Source organism: Lactuca saligna, chromosome 1 (genome assembly GCF_052625555.1).
Source record: "Lactuca saligna cultivar CGN05327 chromosome 1, ASM5262555v1, whole genome shotgun sequence".
Classification (NCBI taxonomy): Eukaryota; Viridiplantae; Streptophyta; class Magnoliopsida; order Asterales; family Asteraceae; genus Lactuca; species Lactuca saligna.
Genome location: NC_136417.1, coordinates 126144094 through 126161836, shown reverse-complemented (window position 1 = coordinate 126161836; position 17743 = coordinate 126144094). Strand labels below are relative to the sequence as shown.

Sequence of the window (17743 nt, the reverse complement as noted above, 5' to 3'; positions counted from 1 at the left end):
ACGGATAGCGGTTCTTGACCGTCACCTTGTTCAGCTCCCGGTAATCGATACACATCCGGTGTGAACCATCCTTCTTCTTGACGAACAGAATCGGTGCTCCCCACGGCGAGCTACTCGGCCGAATAAATCCCTTTCCCAACAACTCCTGGAGTTGCGAGGACAACTCTTGCATCTCTGGAGGTGCAAGACGATAAGGCACCTTCGCGATAGGCGCAGCCCCTGGAACTAGATCGATACCAAACTCTACTTGTCTCGCAGGAGGTACTCCCGGCAAATCCTCGGGAAAAACATCTGGAAACTCGCGCACCACTGGAACCTCCTCCACTGTCTTCGGTCTCTCGGAAGTCTCCCGCGTATCCATCACATACGCCACAAAACCGTTACATCCCCGCTGTAGGCATTGCCTCGCCCTAGCGGCCGAACAAAAAGCTGATCCCGAACGGGTACCCTCGCCGTATACCGTAAGAACTCCCCCACTAGGGTCTCGTATAGTCACCAGCTGACGCTCGCAGTCAATGACGGCACTGAATCGGCTCAACCAGTCCATGCCTACGATGACACAAACATCCCCCATCGCAATAGGAATTAGGTCAATCGGGAACGCGACCCCGAAGATCTCTAGCACACATCCCCGAAGAACCTCCGTAGCACAAATCACCCTCTCGGCCGCAATAGAAACACTCAAAGGCCGACTTAACGGCTCACGACTAATGCCGATATGCTGACTAAAAGCTAACGATACAAAAGATCTACTCGCACCCGAATCAAATAACACTAGGGCAGGCATAGAGTTCACAAGAAAAGTACCTACACATACATTAACATAAGCATAACATTTCGACCTTTAAGTAAATACGTGAATGATAACATACCTGCCACAACATCGGGCGCAACGGACCTCCTCCGCAGTCAGCTGAAAAGCTCTTCCGCGAGCCCTCGGGGCCTCGACCTTCGCCGGTCGGGTCTCAGTAGTCCTGGTAGTAGGTGTAGCTCCCTGACGAAGCTGCGGACACTCGGCCTTCCGATGGCCTGTCTGGTTGCAGTGAAAGCAAACCATAAACCCCTTAGGGCAATCCCTGGCAATGTGTCCCTCCTTGCCACACTTGTAGCAACCACCAGCTCGGCACACCCCCTCGTGACTCTTGCCGCACTTCGCGCAAGTACGGCCCTTCGGACCTCCCATCCTCGAATCAGCGGACTTGATCCGCTTGGCTGTCGGCTGAGACTGAGCCGGTCGCCGATCCACCTGCCGAGACTTGGCCTCCTCCCTCGCCTGAGTCTCCAACTCAATCTCGCGCTTCCTGGCGTTCGCCTGAAGCTCAGCGAAAGTACGATAGGTGGAGTTTGACACAAACTCCCGGATATCCCTCCTCAGAACGCCCAAATACCGACTCATCCGTGACTGCTCCGTAGATACCAGCTCAGGGCAGAACATCGCCCTCTCATGAAACTTCCGCGTAACCACCGCAACGGAATCAGTACCCTGCTTAAGGGTCAAGAACTCCTGGATCAATCGTTCCCTCTCCACTGGGGGAACGTACTCGTCCCTGAACATTTCAGTAAACCTCTCCCATGTCACCGCTGAAATCTCCACCTGAGTGGAGTTCGCTGTCACGAACTTCCACCAATCCTTCGCTCCCAGTCAGAGCTGGTTCAAAGCGAACCGTACCTTCAGGTGCTCCGGGCATGAACAGGTGTAGAAGCACCCCTCTATATCGGCGATCCACCTCATCGCAGCAATTGGATCCTGCGTCCTATCGAACTCAGGGGGTTTCGTGTTGCTGAATTCCCGGAATAGCAACGAATCGCCCCCCTGCGGTCTAGCAGCGGTCACTGCTGCGGTAGCGGCAGCGACTGCAGCTTCAGTCAGTGCGGCGTACCGCTCCTCAAACTCCTCCATCAGGGTGGTCTTAATGGACCCAAACATCTCCGGGATCTCAGCCCGAACCGCCGCAGCTACCTCTTCCTGAATCATCTGACAAATCTCCTCGTCACTCATACTGCTCGAACTCGCTCCGTGGCGTGTCGTAACCATGATGTCTCTGAAATACAACATAAAATTATCAGAGACTCCATCAAGTACATTTGTACTCGATAACGCAACCCTACTCAGTCTCCGGTATCCAGGGATTCTTACTTGGGTCTTCCACCGACCCGGTGTCTTCGGTAGTACAGGCCCAATACTACCGACCACACCGTATCAGTATTCGTCCCAAATCTTCCTCCCCAAACCCCGAATAATGAGTACTCTACCTCTAGTATGCACTATCTACTTGCACGCAACCAAATATCTCATATAAGCAATCTCCCTAGACTAAGGCATCACAAAACAGGCCGTTCTAGTCCTATCATGTATACCTAGTCTTCTAGCATGCATAACAATTCATAATTCAGTGCATAACATAACATTGTAAGGTATTCTGGGGACCTTTACCGTTCGGGCGCTGGCTGATCGTACACACTGCTCCATTCTTGTTTACCGCTTTAACATTTATAAAATTTTATGTCTTTATTATTTTTGAAAGATTTTTCCCCAAATCCTCGGTTTGAGTTCAGTTACACCCAAAGGTACACCCGAATCCCTCAAACCAAGGCTCTGATACCAATTGTAACGGCTCAAATTTTCAAATAAATTTTTCGTTTAAAATAGAACAATATTATTCAACAAAAGTATTTATTCCAAGTTCATTTCAAAAATACAAATAACGAATCCCCAAGGTCTCCAACAATGGCAGTATGTACGCGTCACGCCGGCGCCTTCCCACGGTCATCACTAGTACCTGAAACACATAAATACAACTTGTAAGCATAAATGCTTAGTGAGTTCCCCAGTATACGACTTACACACATACGCCTTTCCAGGCCCTGACCTTCCGGTCCACATAACATTGCCTTCCGGCCCGTAACTTAATCGCCTTCCGGCCCATAACATATCGCCTTCCGGCCCGTATTATATTGCCTTCCGGCCCATAGTATATTGCCTTCCGGCCCATAACATTTACAACACATAACACATATAACATAACACACGTAGCACATATACCATACTTCATACCTGATCCTTCTACCACATAACATATCGCCTTCCGGCCCGTGTAAACATACATAACATTTATAGCATCTACCTTTCTAGTTATAGCATAAATCACATATATCACATACGACCTTCCGGTCACACAGTCAAACCCTTCCGGGTGAAGTATAGTGAGGAAACTCACCTCGCAGTATGCAAGCTATAAACCCTTGGAGCTACTCGCACTCGATCCGCTAATCTGCAGACTCCCTATAATACCACATACCTTTATTAATGATCTTATCAAACAAGACACTGACCCTACGAAATTACATACAGGTCAACGGTCAACTTGGCCGGACTCGTCGAGTGCAACAGCGACTCGGCGAGTCTAGACGTCCTCCCCAACTTCCCTGTTATTCCCCTTTCTACCCGTCGAGTACCCCCCCTTGACTCGACGAGGTCTTTGTGAAAGAATCGCGGGGCCACCCCGACTCCACTCGCCGAGTCTAAAGAACGACTCGACGAGTCCCAGTAAGTCTTCAAGCTACTCGCCGAGTCTGAAGAACAACTCGGCGAGTTCTAGTGAATCTTCAAGCTACGCGCCGAGTCTAACGAACAACTCGGCGAGTCCAAGCGGATCTTCAAGCTACTCGCCGAGTCTGATCATTGGACTCGGCGAGTCCACGCCATGCAGTCAATCAACTGCCTCCTGTAATTCGCATGGTTCCGTAATATATAGATATGGGACTTCCTGGACCTTTACACATACTATTACTGGGATTTAAACACTTGTAACAACACTATAATCTATCTAATCATTAAATGGGTTTCCTAAACCCTAGATTCGTGTACAACACCAAAACTACAGAAATGATCCGAGGATTACCTGGAAAACGTGTTCCCTGTGTCCCCAACCTTCAGAGCTCAATCCCCTTGATCCTCCTTTGACCACAACCTTGCCTCTTCTTGCCTAACAACCTCTTCAAGCTTCCACTAGTCTTCACCCTTGCTCCAAATGCCCACAGACGTTTAGGTTATCTTCAATCGGCCAAAAGACGAGACATGACGGCCCTAAAGACATTATATACGATCCAGAATCAAAACGGATAGGGTTTCAGCTGAACAGCGTCGACTCGCCGAGTCCCTAATGGACTCGTCGAGTCCAGTCGCGAATCTGTGTCCAAGACCGTGGTCCTACTCGGCGAGTCAGGCACCAACTCGCCGAGTCCCCTCCTAAATATGCCCCAAAATAGTTTAAAGCAATACCTGAAATTCCGGGCTGTTACACTATGATTTCGTCCATTGCATTCACCTGGGGTTGAAATAGACTCATTATATTATGTATGGTATGTGGTATTTTGAGGAAATCACTAAACTTTGTGTTTACTATTATATTTAAATGTTTCAGGTACATCTGGTTCCAAAGAGAAGGACTCGACATGATTACATTGCATCCACTGGAGTTTCCGCATTTATGACATTGATATTACGCTGATGTTATTTGAAACACTTTTGATACTCTGGTTATCTTTTGGGAAGTAATGAATGAATGTTTTGGGTTATTTAAAAATGAAATTTTTACTTACTATTTTTGGGACGTTATATGTAGGAATGTTATTCGGGTCGGAACTGAACCGAACCAAACCAAACCTAAATAACCTGAAAATCGAATAAGGATAGTTGCATGAACCAAAAACCGAACCGATTAACCCATATGGGTTCGGTTCGGTTCCTGTATTAATCGGTGCAGTTCGGTTACTACCCCAATAACCCGAATAACATGTACAAGATTATTAAGGACTTGATAATGATAATCGAAAAAAACACGAATAAACCGTATTAGGATTCTATAACCCAAATAATAGAATAATAATGTACTTTTATATATCAGCATAAAACATTCAAAGACTAACATAGTACAATAATACATAGAAAAAATAACATTTACATAGTAGATTAACATAAAGAGAATTAATTTCTTACTTTGGTTTTTTGATTTGGAACCCAATTTTCCATGACTAGACAAAATAGAAATTTGTGAATCCTTAGAGATAATAGGAAGGGTCGATTTTTGAAAGTTTGAAACAAGAGGAAGGATCGACAAAAGTGATTTCAAGTTTGGAAATAAATGAGAAGATTGGTCGATTTTGAAAAGACGAGAATGAGTGTAGGGTTTTTTTTTTTTTGTTATGAACGACGAAGACAAAAATGTGAATCATGATTTTGATTTCTGTTGATCAGAGAAAGGGGAGGAGAAATGTTTATTTAGGTCGGGTATTTAGAACCGAATAAGTTTTTATTTGTCTAACCCGAACCAAATTTAACTTAAGAACCGAATAAGCATTGTGGTATTTAGATACAATACGTTTTTATTCGGATACCTAGAACTCGAATCAAATTGCTTATTCGGGTTTTTGGGACAAATTCTCACCCTAGGTTATATGAACATTGTAGTATTATTTAAAACATATTTAAGTTTATAAAATTGTTACTTTTTGATTGTTAAGATGAAAGACATGGTTATAGAAATTAGGTTGACATGAAAGATGTGGTTATTCCGTGTGAGAAGGCATTTGGTGAGTATTTCTAAAGTGCTTTATTACTGGTTGTTTGCCATTTCTACCGAGTAAGCTTCATCAAGTTTGCAGGATTTATGGTTTAGCATGTTTCTAAACTTATGGTCAATAAAGCTTCTATCAGAACTAGATATGCAAGCATAAATATTATTGATTAGGAAACATACCAATAACTATTTTGTCATAAACAAGCACGTATGGGTCGTATTGTGTGATAGTGTATTAGTGTAACTTGTTCCTGAAATCCTACATATTTCCAAATGATAGAGAGAGTGATTGATTTTTGAAATCTTATAGATTTCCAAATAACAGAGAAAGAGAGTTGAAATCCTTTAGATTTCAAATGATAGAGAGATAACTAAAATCCTACCGATTTCAAATGATAGAGAGAAAATTGAAATTCTATCCATTTCAAATGATAGAGAGATAATTGAAATCCTACTGATAGGGAGATAATTGAAATACATACTGCTTTCAAATGATAGAGAGCGGATTGAAATCCTATCGATTTCAAATGATAGTGAGCGGATTGAAATCCTACAGATTTCAATTGATAGAGAGACAATTGTTAATATCTACGACATTGGAAACAACTTGATAGCGTAAACACTTGTATTCTAGTTACATCTTGTTACACTTCCAAACATGGACAAGGTTAGTAATGGAAAAGCTTCGTCCATAGAGAGACATAAAAAAGATAAATGTTTGCGTATAATCTCTTTTCCCATGATTCCTAACCTTAACCTAAGGGTACTAATCGTCTTAGGTAACCTTGTTAGAGATTTGAAGTGTCTAAATAACAGATTGGCTAACTCCTCGAGCTGGTTAGGAGTTTCCCACACCCTTTGATAGTCAGCCTGCTTTAGGTCAGTTGGACTCTATACTCTAGTGTATATATTTCATGACCATGAGTAACAACCTTTCTTTGGTTAAGTGACATGTTGGCATGGTATAGGCATAGTTCCATTTTTATCATGTTGTTCTTCCTTGAGTTCTCTGGTTCTTCGGCCTAGAGTGTGAGTGATGTATTCTACTACATCCATGTTGCCTATCGTGGATTTGATTTGTTGGCTTAATTTGAACACTCTGTTCATTTAGGAGAAGCTCAACATTATTAACAGACTTGTCGATAATAGGAACGGACTTGAGGAGTCATGGATGACTTGTCAACTTCGTTCCTCGAGGTTATTAGTTCTCTCTCAGGTTATGTTATGTATGGTATATAGTATTTTGATGAACTCGCTAAAATTTGTGTTACGGTTTATGTTAAATGTTTCAGGTACACCAGTTCCAAAGGGAAGTACCTGACATGATTACATTGCATCCACTGGAGTTTCCGCATTTATGACATTGATATTACTTTGATGTTATTTGAAACACTTTTAATACACTGATTATCTTTTGGGAAGTAATGAATGAATGTTTTGGGTTATTTAAACATGAAACTTTTACTTACTATTTTTGGGATGTTATATGTAGGGATGTTATTCGGGTCAGAACCGAACCGACCCGACCCACACCCGAATAACCCAAAAACCGAATAAGGTTAATCGCATGAACCGAAAACTGAACCGATTAACCAATACGAGTTCGTTCGGTTCGGTTATTACCCGAATAACATGTACAAGATGATTAATGACCTCATATAACTGGAAAAAAAAAAAAAAAAAAAAAAAAAAACCCCGAATAAACCGTATTAGGATTCTATAACCCGAATAATAGAATAATAATGTACTTTTATACATCAACATAAAACATTCAAAGACTAACATAACACTATAACACATTGAAAGAATAACATTTACATAGTAGATTAACATAATGAGAATTACTTTCTTACTTGAGTTTCTTGAATTGGAGCCTAATTTTCTACGAGTAGGCAAAGTAGGAATGTGTGAATCCTTAGATACAATAGTAAGTTTCGATTTTTGAAAGTTTGAAACAAGAGGAAGGATCGACAAAAATGATTTCGAGTTTGAAAATAGATGAGAAGATTGATCGATTTAGAAACGAAGAGAACGAGTGTAGGATTTTTTTTTCTGTTATGAACGACGAAAACAAAAATGTGAATCATGATTTTGATTTCTATTGATCAGAAAAAGGGAATGAGAAATGCTTATTCAGGTCGGAATTTAGAACCGAATAAGTTTTTATTTGTCTAACCCGAACTGAATAACCCAAGAACCGAATAAGCATTGTGGTATTTAGATACAATAAGTTTTTATTCGGATACCTAGAACCCGAATCAAATTGCTTATTTAGGCCTAGTTTGGTTCGACTTTTACGGGCTAAATTATCATCCCTTGTTATATGAACATTGTAGTATTATTTAAAACATATTTAAGTTTATAAAATTGTTACTTTTTGATTGTTAATTTTTGCAATAAATATAGCTATTTTTCAAAAACCATATAAGAACACACAAAGCACATGCACACACACAAACAAATATTACTTTACGTACAAAAGTCTATTTAAAAAAAAAATAACACAAAATATAAAGCACAAAACAATACTCTTTGGAATACAACTCTAGTATCCCAAAGATAACTCCTTGTTCCGAACTAATTTGTTCATTTTTCAAAAAATTATAAAAATTGATTATTATTATTATTATTAGCAAAAAGTTTGAAGAAATAAGGTTTTTTACAACTAAGAGGAAATGAGAAATGAAATAATCTCATAAATGAAGTATAAGACGTCCTATGGTGCATGCATATTTCGCATACACAGCTCACATATACAGGTCATACACAGCTCACATATACATGTCAACAATCTGTTGAGCAGTATCACTAACTTCACCCACGTGTAGACTACTCAAATACCTAATCTTTTCTAAGGCAGGTGCTTCAGCAAAGGATGCTGCATAGGAGGAACTAACTTCAACGTCTAACTGCTCCTCTAGGCCTGCTTTCAAAATCTTGTTAATCCCTTGTAAAGCAAGGTGAACGCTTCCCAAATCATTGAGTTCAAGGATAATATCCATTGCGTTTACACAGTCCTTGTCCACGAAACGCCTATGAAACATGGTAACATGTAAGTCTGTATGAGAGGAGGAGAGGGTCACATATCATTTATAAGGGAATGGTGAGAGTAGAAACCTGATTTGTTCCGGTGAAGAACACAAAATGACATTTGCAACAGCTTGTCCTGCGACTCTTTTAACCCGAAACGGTGCATTCTCGACTTCTTTGATTAGCCTTTTAAGTAACTGAGCCTTGATCACATCCTCAATAATAGCCTATATTATGTTGAAAGCAAGATGGATTAAAATACAAGGAAGGAATCAAAGCCCAAAGGATACAGTATTACAGTGAGCATTACATGTTTGTTTCTTGAAGTGATGATGCTAGTAGTTATTGTACGGCACACTTGCTCTTTCATATTCTTGACTGGCAACAAGTTGGCCAGTTTTGAAAGGAAATCAAGATTTATAAAACCCTCAGTTTGATCGTTTGTGAGGTAGATTTTACAAACACAACAAAGTGCAGCATTGGCAACTTCAGCGGGGAGCTGAGGACTGAAGATCACAGAAAATATATAAATGTCAAAAGGGAAGGTGGAAACGGAATCAAACAGGAGAAAGTGTTGACAGACCTCAGAAGCTCCAGAAGGCGTTGAGAGACCTTGGCAGCAAGCACCGCTTTATGTCCCTCAGCAGTAGCCTCGGAAATATAAAAGAGAGACCAGCATAAGTCTGTCAAGACATCTTTGTCTTTCCCCTTGGTCTTGATGAGATCCACAATTACCGGAAGAGCTGCTTTTGTCTGCAAATCAAAAATCAGCTACAAAAAAGCAAAAAAACAAAAAATATGATATATCGTATATGACAATTGACAATACCTGTTCAAACGGAGGAAATGGATATCCTCCGCATAAGTTGGACAATGTCCAACTTGCAGTTCTTAGAATGGGATCCTTAGCATCCTTCTCAAGCAACAAACGAAGCAAAGGAGTCAACGCACCGTTGGCAGAAACATGATCGCGGCTTTCAGCACAATCTCCAGCTATATTTCCCAATGCATGAACAGCCTGTAAGAAGAAGCAAGGTCATAAATGAGAGATTTCCTCCACCTCTGAAATTATGTACCAAGCATAAGCATTTATGTTGTTACCTGCTCCTGAACTTTATCTTTTGGAGAAAGTAGAAGTTTTACAAGTGCTGGGACCGCTCTGCTGTCTAGGACATCCTTTGTCCACTTATATACTACTCCTGAGGCAATGATAGAAAGACACCCAACAGCTTCAACCTGTTACAAAATGAATAATAATAAGGCTAAAAAGCAAATACTCAAACAGAGATAGAAATAGCATTATTACCTGAAGCTCGGCAGAATCCTCCCTACTTAACAACTCGACAATGCGAGGTACCAAACCAAGTTGTATAACTTTTGCAGTTTCTTGTCGTCCTGTGAAATGAAATGAAACCAATTCAGTGTGTGCGTATACATACATACATGTAGTAAAACATATATACCTAACATAAGGCGTTTACGAATTAGGACAGTTCCACCCAGCTGCAGATCTCTATCAGTCGAATTTACTTTAGCAGCCATTGAGACAAGATCCTTTTTACACAAGTCAAACAGATGTGTTTAAGTGAATGAAACAACAATAGCAACCTACGGTACATGAATAATCAGCAATTCGACTTAAGTCCAAAAAATACATAACAAACCTGCTTCACGATGTTGGACCTTTCAATCCCATGATCACGGACCGACAGTTCTTTCCGCCTCTTAGCCATGCTCACTAGTCTTGAGTTCTTGTGAAAATCAGTCATTTGGTAGTAACTCCGGCGACGTAAAACTATATCCGCATCAAGGGCCGTCATTATCAATATCCAAAACCTTAGATCTGCAAATACAGCTGTTATAACAATTGAACTCCTTCATTCCACAAAATCTCCAAACAAATTCGTATGTCAATCAACTCAAACTCAATTCACTTCTTTTAATTTGCAATGTTTACTTAACGAATATCCACTTCACCCACATGTTACGAATATCCACTTCACCGACATGTTACGGACACACTACACCAGAGGTCACCAGGTCACACCAAGTCGCTCAATTTGTTGCCAATTTCACAATGAATACCAACACTCAATTGAAAACTAAAATCAAAAACCCTTAACCTTTATTAATTGCAAATAAAAATCAATAACTTGATATCATTCCACTCAACGCACAAAAAAATATATCCAAAACAAATAATCATATCATTGCAACCAGCACCACCATCCTATTCGTCAAACCAACACAAATCAAAGCGAATTTCAAAACTATAAAACCAAGAGAAAAGAGAACTCACATTACGGCTTACAGCAGTCAGCGGTGGAGAAGAAGCTGGTTGTGGAGTGGAGAGGCCTTGTAACAGCAGTCACCCTTCGTTTCCCAAATTCGAAATGCTTATTGGAATGAAAACTAAAAGAGAACGCGAGCGAGAAAGCGAGCGCGATGATTTGGGACTCTCTAACGGCGATTCCGTTTCCCGGCGAATGTCGCAGCTTCTGTCGTCTGTTTTTATTCAGCGAGCAGACCTTGCCACCTTGGGTCGGGCGGGCCCAATATACACTTTATGTTTAGACCGTGCCTAGACCTTGATTTTATCTAAAGAAAATTAAAAAAATTAAAAAATAAAAAATAACCTACTCGGCATCCTAAATCGGTTTCGGATCCAGTTTGATCCGGTTTAAAAACTGGTATTGTATTTGAACCGGTTGCTCTTATAAGTTTCATCCGGTCACAAAAATCAATTTAAAAACTACCTGATTTTTCATTAATATTAATTTTTAATGTTTAATCACATACGGCCATATGTCTCTCATATAGCCATTTTTTTTTGTCTAAAATCATTTGTCACTTGTTAGCAAGAATTGCATTATTTTAACCACAACAGTCGAAAACACTTAAATCTCTTAAAATTAGAAAACTTTCTATAATCTTTTGGAATTATGGCATCTAATTGTTGTCGGTCTCAATCTTTTAGTGGTATTGGGGCTCGTCAAACAACATAGTAGTTTTTGCAATTAGTATTACAAATAGAAACCCATGATTTTGCAACATTACGATTTACGTAAAATGTCGAACGATCTAAATAAAGATCAATGCAATAAATGAGGTTTATTTTTTTAGGGAATAAGGATATACACTTGAAAAAACATACCCAAAGATCCAAAATAAAGTCGTTGTATTGTAGTCGCACCACAAAATTGCAATCATGCAAGATCTTCAAGGGTATTAGCATAACAAACAGAAGTAAATATGAGGGAGAGAGTGAAGAACAAAATTAGCATTGTCTTATACTTGTCTTTCCATGATTTACATGTTTTCTATAGTAGTGCACACACCCTATAAATTATCTTCATCTCAGGGGTTGTTTAATTATGATATTAATACTGTAACAACCCAAATTTTCTAACGTTAGCATGGTTAGAACTCTGTTATATTTCCTTTATTTAAATTGGGCTATGCATGGTGCTAAAAGGATGTGAGAGGGCAAAAGTATATTAAAGTGAACCTTGAGCCTATTCATGGTGTAACATTTGTAAATTTAGGCTAGACATGTAAGATATAGTCAATAATATTAGCTAAACATGTAGTAGACGTAATGACTATCTCGTGGATAGAAGGAGCGCTTAAACCCGACTTCGTACGAAGAAGTTATGCTTCTTTGAAGTTTCACGATTAACCCGACACAACTACGCATGTAACAAAAAGTGAATCGGAGATATGTTGCTTATTAGCGTAAGTAATCTGAACGAAAGTTGTAGTAATTGTAAAGCGAGAGCGTGCATATAAAGAACGCCTAAATCTAATTTCGTATGATGAAGTTATAATATTTCAAAGTTTTAATATAACATGTTGCAACACAGAAATTGAAATTAAAATTGGTTGATTATTAGCCAAAACAATCTAAATGGGAGTCGGAGATCTCATAAGTATGAACATGTCGATATAAAGATAGTCGAGAATGAAGTTCGTATAAAAGAGTTATTATTTTCGCATGGACTTTAACACTCTAATGTCTATTAAAATATGAATTTAAAATAGAGTGAGAACTAGCTATTGAGGCCTAAACGAAAATTGTAGGGCTCATCGAGAGGATTCCGGAGATACAAAGAACGTCATGTAACAGCTCGAAAAAAGAATAAAAAATTTCATTTTTTATTTTTTAAAAGAAAACAAAAGTGCGGCATCAAGTCGGACCCTTCCCTTTAGTACCGGAAGTACTTGAAACCACAAATGCAAACTATAAGGAAAGTCTTAGTGAGTTTCCCCACTGTACCACATACACAAAACATATAAGTGTCATGAGCTACCCCCATGGTCTTCTCTCACAACGCCGAGGGCCAAATCCTGGTCTTACATACGAGTGTTATGGGCTACCCCTATGGTCTTTCCTTGCGATGTTGAGGGCCAAATCCCGGTCTCATATACAAGTGCTATGGGCTTCCCCCATGGTCTTTCATACAATTATCACAAAGGCAACAAGCATTCCACATAACAAGAAATGGACCTGCATTGGTGCCTTTAACCCATGGATATGGTAATAAAACTCACTTTAACTGCTGAAAATCCCAGATAAATGCGCTCAGACTGTTAGACTAGATTAATCCTCGTGCTAACTAAACAATAAAGTCCTAATAAATAGTTGGGTCGTAATCCAGATTAAGACTTACAACACTTGCATAATATCCAAGGTGGGATGGACCAAACTAGACTTCAAAGCCCAATAAAATCCTAGGCCCAAACCCAGAAACACGCAGAATTGATCCTCAAAACATACCGATCGCGAACTCACCAAAAATCGAACCTTATGACGTACCAAACCTTAATAAACCTTGATTATTTGCTATGCCATTACCAACCACTGCTTCGACGAGAAAAGATGATCAAAACAAAAATTTACGCGTTATAACTGTAACAATTGGTAAAAAAAATGGTCAGAGTTCGGTGGTCAAACCACAGCGAACCGCTATATATTAATGACCAAATTGTATGTGACTTGATGTTTATAATGTATATTAAATATATTATATTTAAATTTTCCTTTAAAAATATCCTAAACTTCTTAAACCATCTGTCGAATATGATTCTATTAACCTCGAAACTTTAAACATTAATTCATAGAGTTTGGTATATTGAAATTGAATCCCATCTATGTTTTTGGAACAACAACGACTGACACATTAAGCAAACACTTTCAGAAAAATTTCTTGAGGCAATATGATGACACGGAGAAATGGAACTTACATCACAAATATAAATTGTACATATTTAACACCCAGTTTACCTTTTAAAAGTCAAAAGAAGACTCTCACTTTTAAAAGTCAGCCAAACTTCAAATTTAAATTACCCTTCTCTCTTTAACTCCCTATCTCCCTTTGGATTATCTCCTCAATCGCACAAGCACACTTCAATTACACATGCACTAGATTTATCAAATATATATGTATCTACAAGTCTTGAGTATAGATATACATGTGTATAAAAAGAAATACAACCAAAAATACATTCAATCTCATAGCAATACCTAGTACAAGAAATTGAGCAGATTTGCACCCACATGCACAAATATAAACCAATAATGCAATACACTCACAAGATCAAATTTTGGATTTCAAAGTACAGAAAAATCTGCGAAAAATCAGTTCATATCTTAATAATATCACGTTTCCCTCCTCACTCTACCTTGAACCCCTCTATTCATTTCTTTTATGGGAAGCATAAACCGAGACCCCAAAAGAGAGGTTGCTGCCCCATCCATTCTAGGTTCATACTGTTGGGTTTTAGCCATAAGAACTTTCCTATGTGCGCATGCAAAACCCTATTGCTTGGATCTAGGCTTTCTAATAAACATGCTTTTGAATCCAAGACTTCTAATGGCTAATTAGGTTAAACAACAACATTAAAACAGATCTAGAATCATACCTTTGAGTTCCTTGTTGATCTTCTTGTCTTGGAGCTTCTAGAGTCACAATTGTCACTCCTCTAATGGCTTACAAACACCAATAGCAAGCAAGATGATTTAGGAGAGAGGAGAGGGGATGGAATTCGACCAGAGGTTCCTTGCTTTAGGTTCTGAAAGGTTGTACACGAATTCCACATCCCAAGGGCCTATTTATACCTTTAAACTCCTTAAGGGTTTCACCCTAAACCCTAATTGGATAATCTTCACTTAAGGCTATCCAAATCCATTCCATAGATATCCTTATGGACGATTTTGAGCTATCCTAAAGCTCTTAGAATCCGTCCAAAGTCCATCCTAATGGATTTATAGTCTAAAGTCTAACTATCAAACAATTGACAGTTTATACCCTCTTATTTAATTAATCTCTTTAAGTCACCAAATTAATACCAATTAATTTATGACTTATATTAATCAAATAGCTAAATATTATTCCTTATAATATTTACTCTCTCTTAACAAATCATCCTTCAAGTTGCTATGGTGAAGGCAACCCAAAAGGACCATGCACCACCGAATATAGTTATAGCCTTAGACACTATTCCAACAGTCTCCCACTTGGATAAGTCTAGTAACTATACAAGTATAATACGGTTTGCAATCGTAGCTCTCAAAGATGCTGTCAACTCTGATCTAATCAATCTTGTCCTTTAGATAAGGGATCGTACAGTCCTCTGTTAGATATCATGCTGACAATCCTATGGAATGGTTAGTCTAGCATTTAGATTTCTCGATCTTCGATTTATTTGACATAGAACTTAATCGAACACATCAATTCAGTTCTGACCGGGCCCGGCACATAAGTCAAATCAAATCATCGAGTGGCCAAGATATCTCTTCTACCCTCTTAGGATAAAATTTACAGATAAACTTCGACTTATATGCATTTACTTATTCATTAACCAACTATACACAACAATGCGATTTATAACATCAAGTTACTGATGCGTTTTCGCATTATCAATGCACAATCAATTAACAAATAACAAACCATATATCTAGGTTTTAAGACCATATGATATTATCGTCTTGCGATCACCTTTTATATCGTATTCCATAAGGTGATTCCAGCAAGCGCGGGTTTATTCCAATGCTCAAAACCAGTTCATAAGCACTCATGAACGTTGCAGCAACTCTTGCTATGTCTAACACCATTTAGACACTCTACACACCAATTCACGACAATCTTCATTCATATCTACTCCCAACATATGAACAATTGTGGACCATTTGAATAATTCGATTATTCCTAATAAACTCAATTATTCTGGAAGTCAAAACATGCAAAGTGAAACAATAGTTAAACAACTAACATGTGATAGTAACTTTACTCATAAATAAAACTTCTTTATTTAATCATCAAATGTTAATTACATTTATCTATTATACGTTTCTAATACTATCTAATCTATGCTAATATCATCCTTCAGCCCAATACTCCTAGCATGTTGTAAGTGCTTAACCCTACTCAGTCCCTTCGTAAGCGGATCTGCTGGGTTATCTTCCGATGATATCCTCTTCACTACGAGTTGTCCTTCTTCTACACGATGTCTAATGAAGTGATATTTTCTGTCGATATGTCGAGATCTACCATGATGCCTCGGTTCCTTGTTCAAGGCAACCGCACCTTCGTTATCACAGAAAATCTCCATGGGCTCCTTTATGGCCGGCACAACTCCAAGATCACTGATGAAGTTCTTCAGCCATATTGCCTCCTTCAACGCTTCGCTTGCTGCGATGTACTCTGATTCGCACGTTGAATCAGCTACGGTTTCCTGCTTGGAACTTTTCCATGTCACTGCTCCTCCATTTAGGGTAAAGACCCAGCCCGACTGCGAACGATAGTTGTCCCTGTCGGTTTGAAAGCTGGCGTCACTATACCCTCGCACCTTCAAGTCATCACTCCCTCCAAGGACTAAGAACCATTCTTTCGTTCTCCGAAGGTACTTAAGGATGTTCTTCACCGCAATCCAATGTGCTTTGCCAGGGTTCCCTTGATATCTGCTAACCATGCTCAAAGCGAAGGCTACATCAGGGCGAATACAAGTCATAGCGTACATGATTGAGCCAACTGCGGAAGCGTATGGTACTCGGCTCATTTCTGCTATCTCGGCTTCAGTACTCGGACTTTGAGTCTTACTCAACTTGGCATTTCCTTGTATCGGTAGTTCTCCCTTCTTTGAGTTTTCCATACTAAAACGTTTTAGTACCTTCTCCAAGTAAGTATTCTGACTAAGTCCAATTAGTCTCTTACTTCTTTCTCTTACTATCCTTATTCCCAAAATGTAAGAAGCCTCTCCGAGGTCCTTCATAGCGAAGCACTTCCCGAGCCAGGACTTAACCTCCTGCAGAGTCGGGATGTCGTTTCCTATGAGTAATATGTCATCGACATATAGAACGAGGAAGCTTACTACACTCCCACTGGCTTTGACATATACACAAGATTCGTCTTCGCTTCGTACAAATCCAAACTCTTTGACTTTCTCATCGAAGCAAAGATTCCATCTGCGAGACGCTTGCTTAAGTCCATAAATGGACTTCTCAAGCTTACACACTCTATTCGGATGCTTCGGATCCACAAACCCCTCTGGCTGAGCCATGTAAACATCCTCAGCCAGCTTTCCGTTAAGGAAAGCGGTCTTGACATCCATTTGCCAAATCTCATAATCATGAAATGCGGCAATTGCTAGCATCACTCTAATAGATTTAATCTTCGCAACTGGTGAGAAGGTCTCATCATAGTCAACTCCGGGAGTTTGAGTAAAGCCCTTCGCAACCAATCGCGCTTTGTATGTGTGTACATTCCCATCAACGTCGGTCTTCTTCTTGAAGATCCACTTGCACCCTACGGTCTTACGTTCGGGCACGTAATCAACCAAATTCCAAACTTGGTTATCGTACATGGATTGGATCTCGCTATCCATCGCCTCTTTCCATTTCGCAGACCCCGGGCCTGCCATGGCTTCCTTATAGCTATTAGGTTCATCAAGATTTACTAGTGTACCATCACTAATATACGTGTCCCCTTCGGTAGTAATATGAAAACCATAAAACTGGGGTTGAACTCTAACTCTATCGGAACGTCTAAGAGGTAAGGATTCGTCAATCGGTTCAACCGGAGTTTCCTCCTCGGGTTGAACGCCAGCGGTAGAGGTTCCTTCATCTATCGATTCTT

The 17743-nt window shown here is 39.6% G+C and overlaps 1 protein-coding gene across 2 annotated transcripts; it reads right to left on the bottom strand.

The window, feature by feature from the left end:
• Positions 1-8255: 8255 nt before the first annotated feature.
• On the bottom strand, positions 8256-11139 carry LOC145044198 (importin subunit alpha-1a-like). 2 transcript variants are annotated; one of them, XM_078993062.1, is made up of 10 exons: positions 10909-11139; positions 10274-10464; positions 10073-10163; positions 9916-10004; positions 9711-9845; positions 9439-9627; positions 9193-9362; positions 8920-9115; positions 8697-8836; positions 8256-8612 (listed from the first exon to the last, which is right to left on the bottom strand). In XM_078993062.1, exons 2-10 carry the CDS (start codon positions 10427-10429, stop codon positions 8351-8353), a joined length of 1428 nt encoding a protein of 475 aa, XP_078849188.1. In that variant the 5' UTR covers positions 10430-10464; positions 10909-11139; the 3' UTR covers positions 8256-8350. The 2 variants fall into 2 exon arrangements, with proteins under 2 accessions (XP_078849188.1, XP_078849178.1); XM_078993052.1 differs by having other exon boundaries at positions 10274-10452.
• Positions 11140-17743: the final 6604 nt, after the last annotated feature.

Coding starts and splice junctions, on each gene's coding strand:
- LOC145044198 (XM_078993062.1), bottom strand. CDS start 10,429: ATGACGGCCCTTGATGCGGATATAGTTTTACGTCGCCGGAGTTACTAC. Junction 10,164..10,273: donor GGTCCAACATCGTGAAGCAG/GTTTGTTATGTA, acceptor TTGTGTAAAAAG/GATCTTGTCTCAATGGCTGC. Junction 9,116..9,192: donor CGCCTTCTGGAGCTTCTGAG/GTCTGTCAACAC, acceptor TGTGATCTTCAG/TCCTCAGCTCCCCGCTGAAG.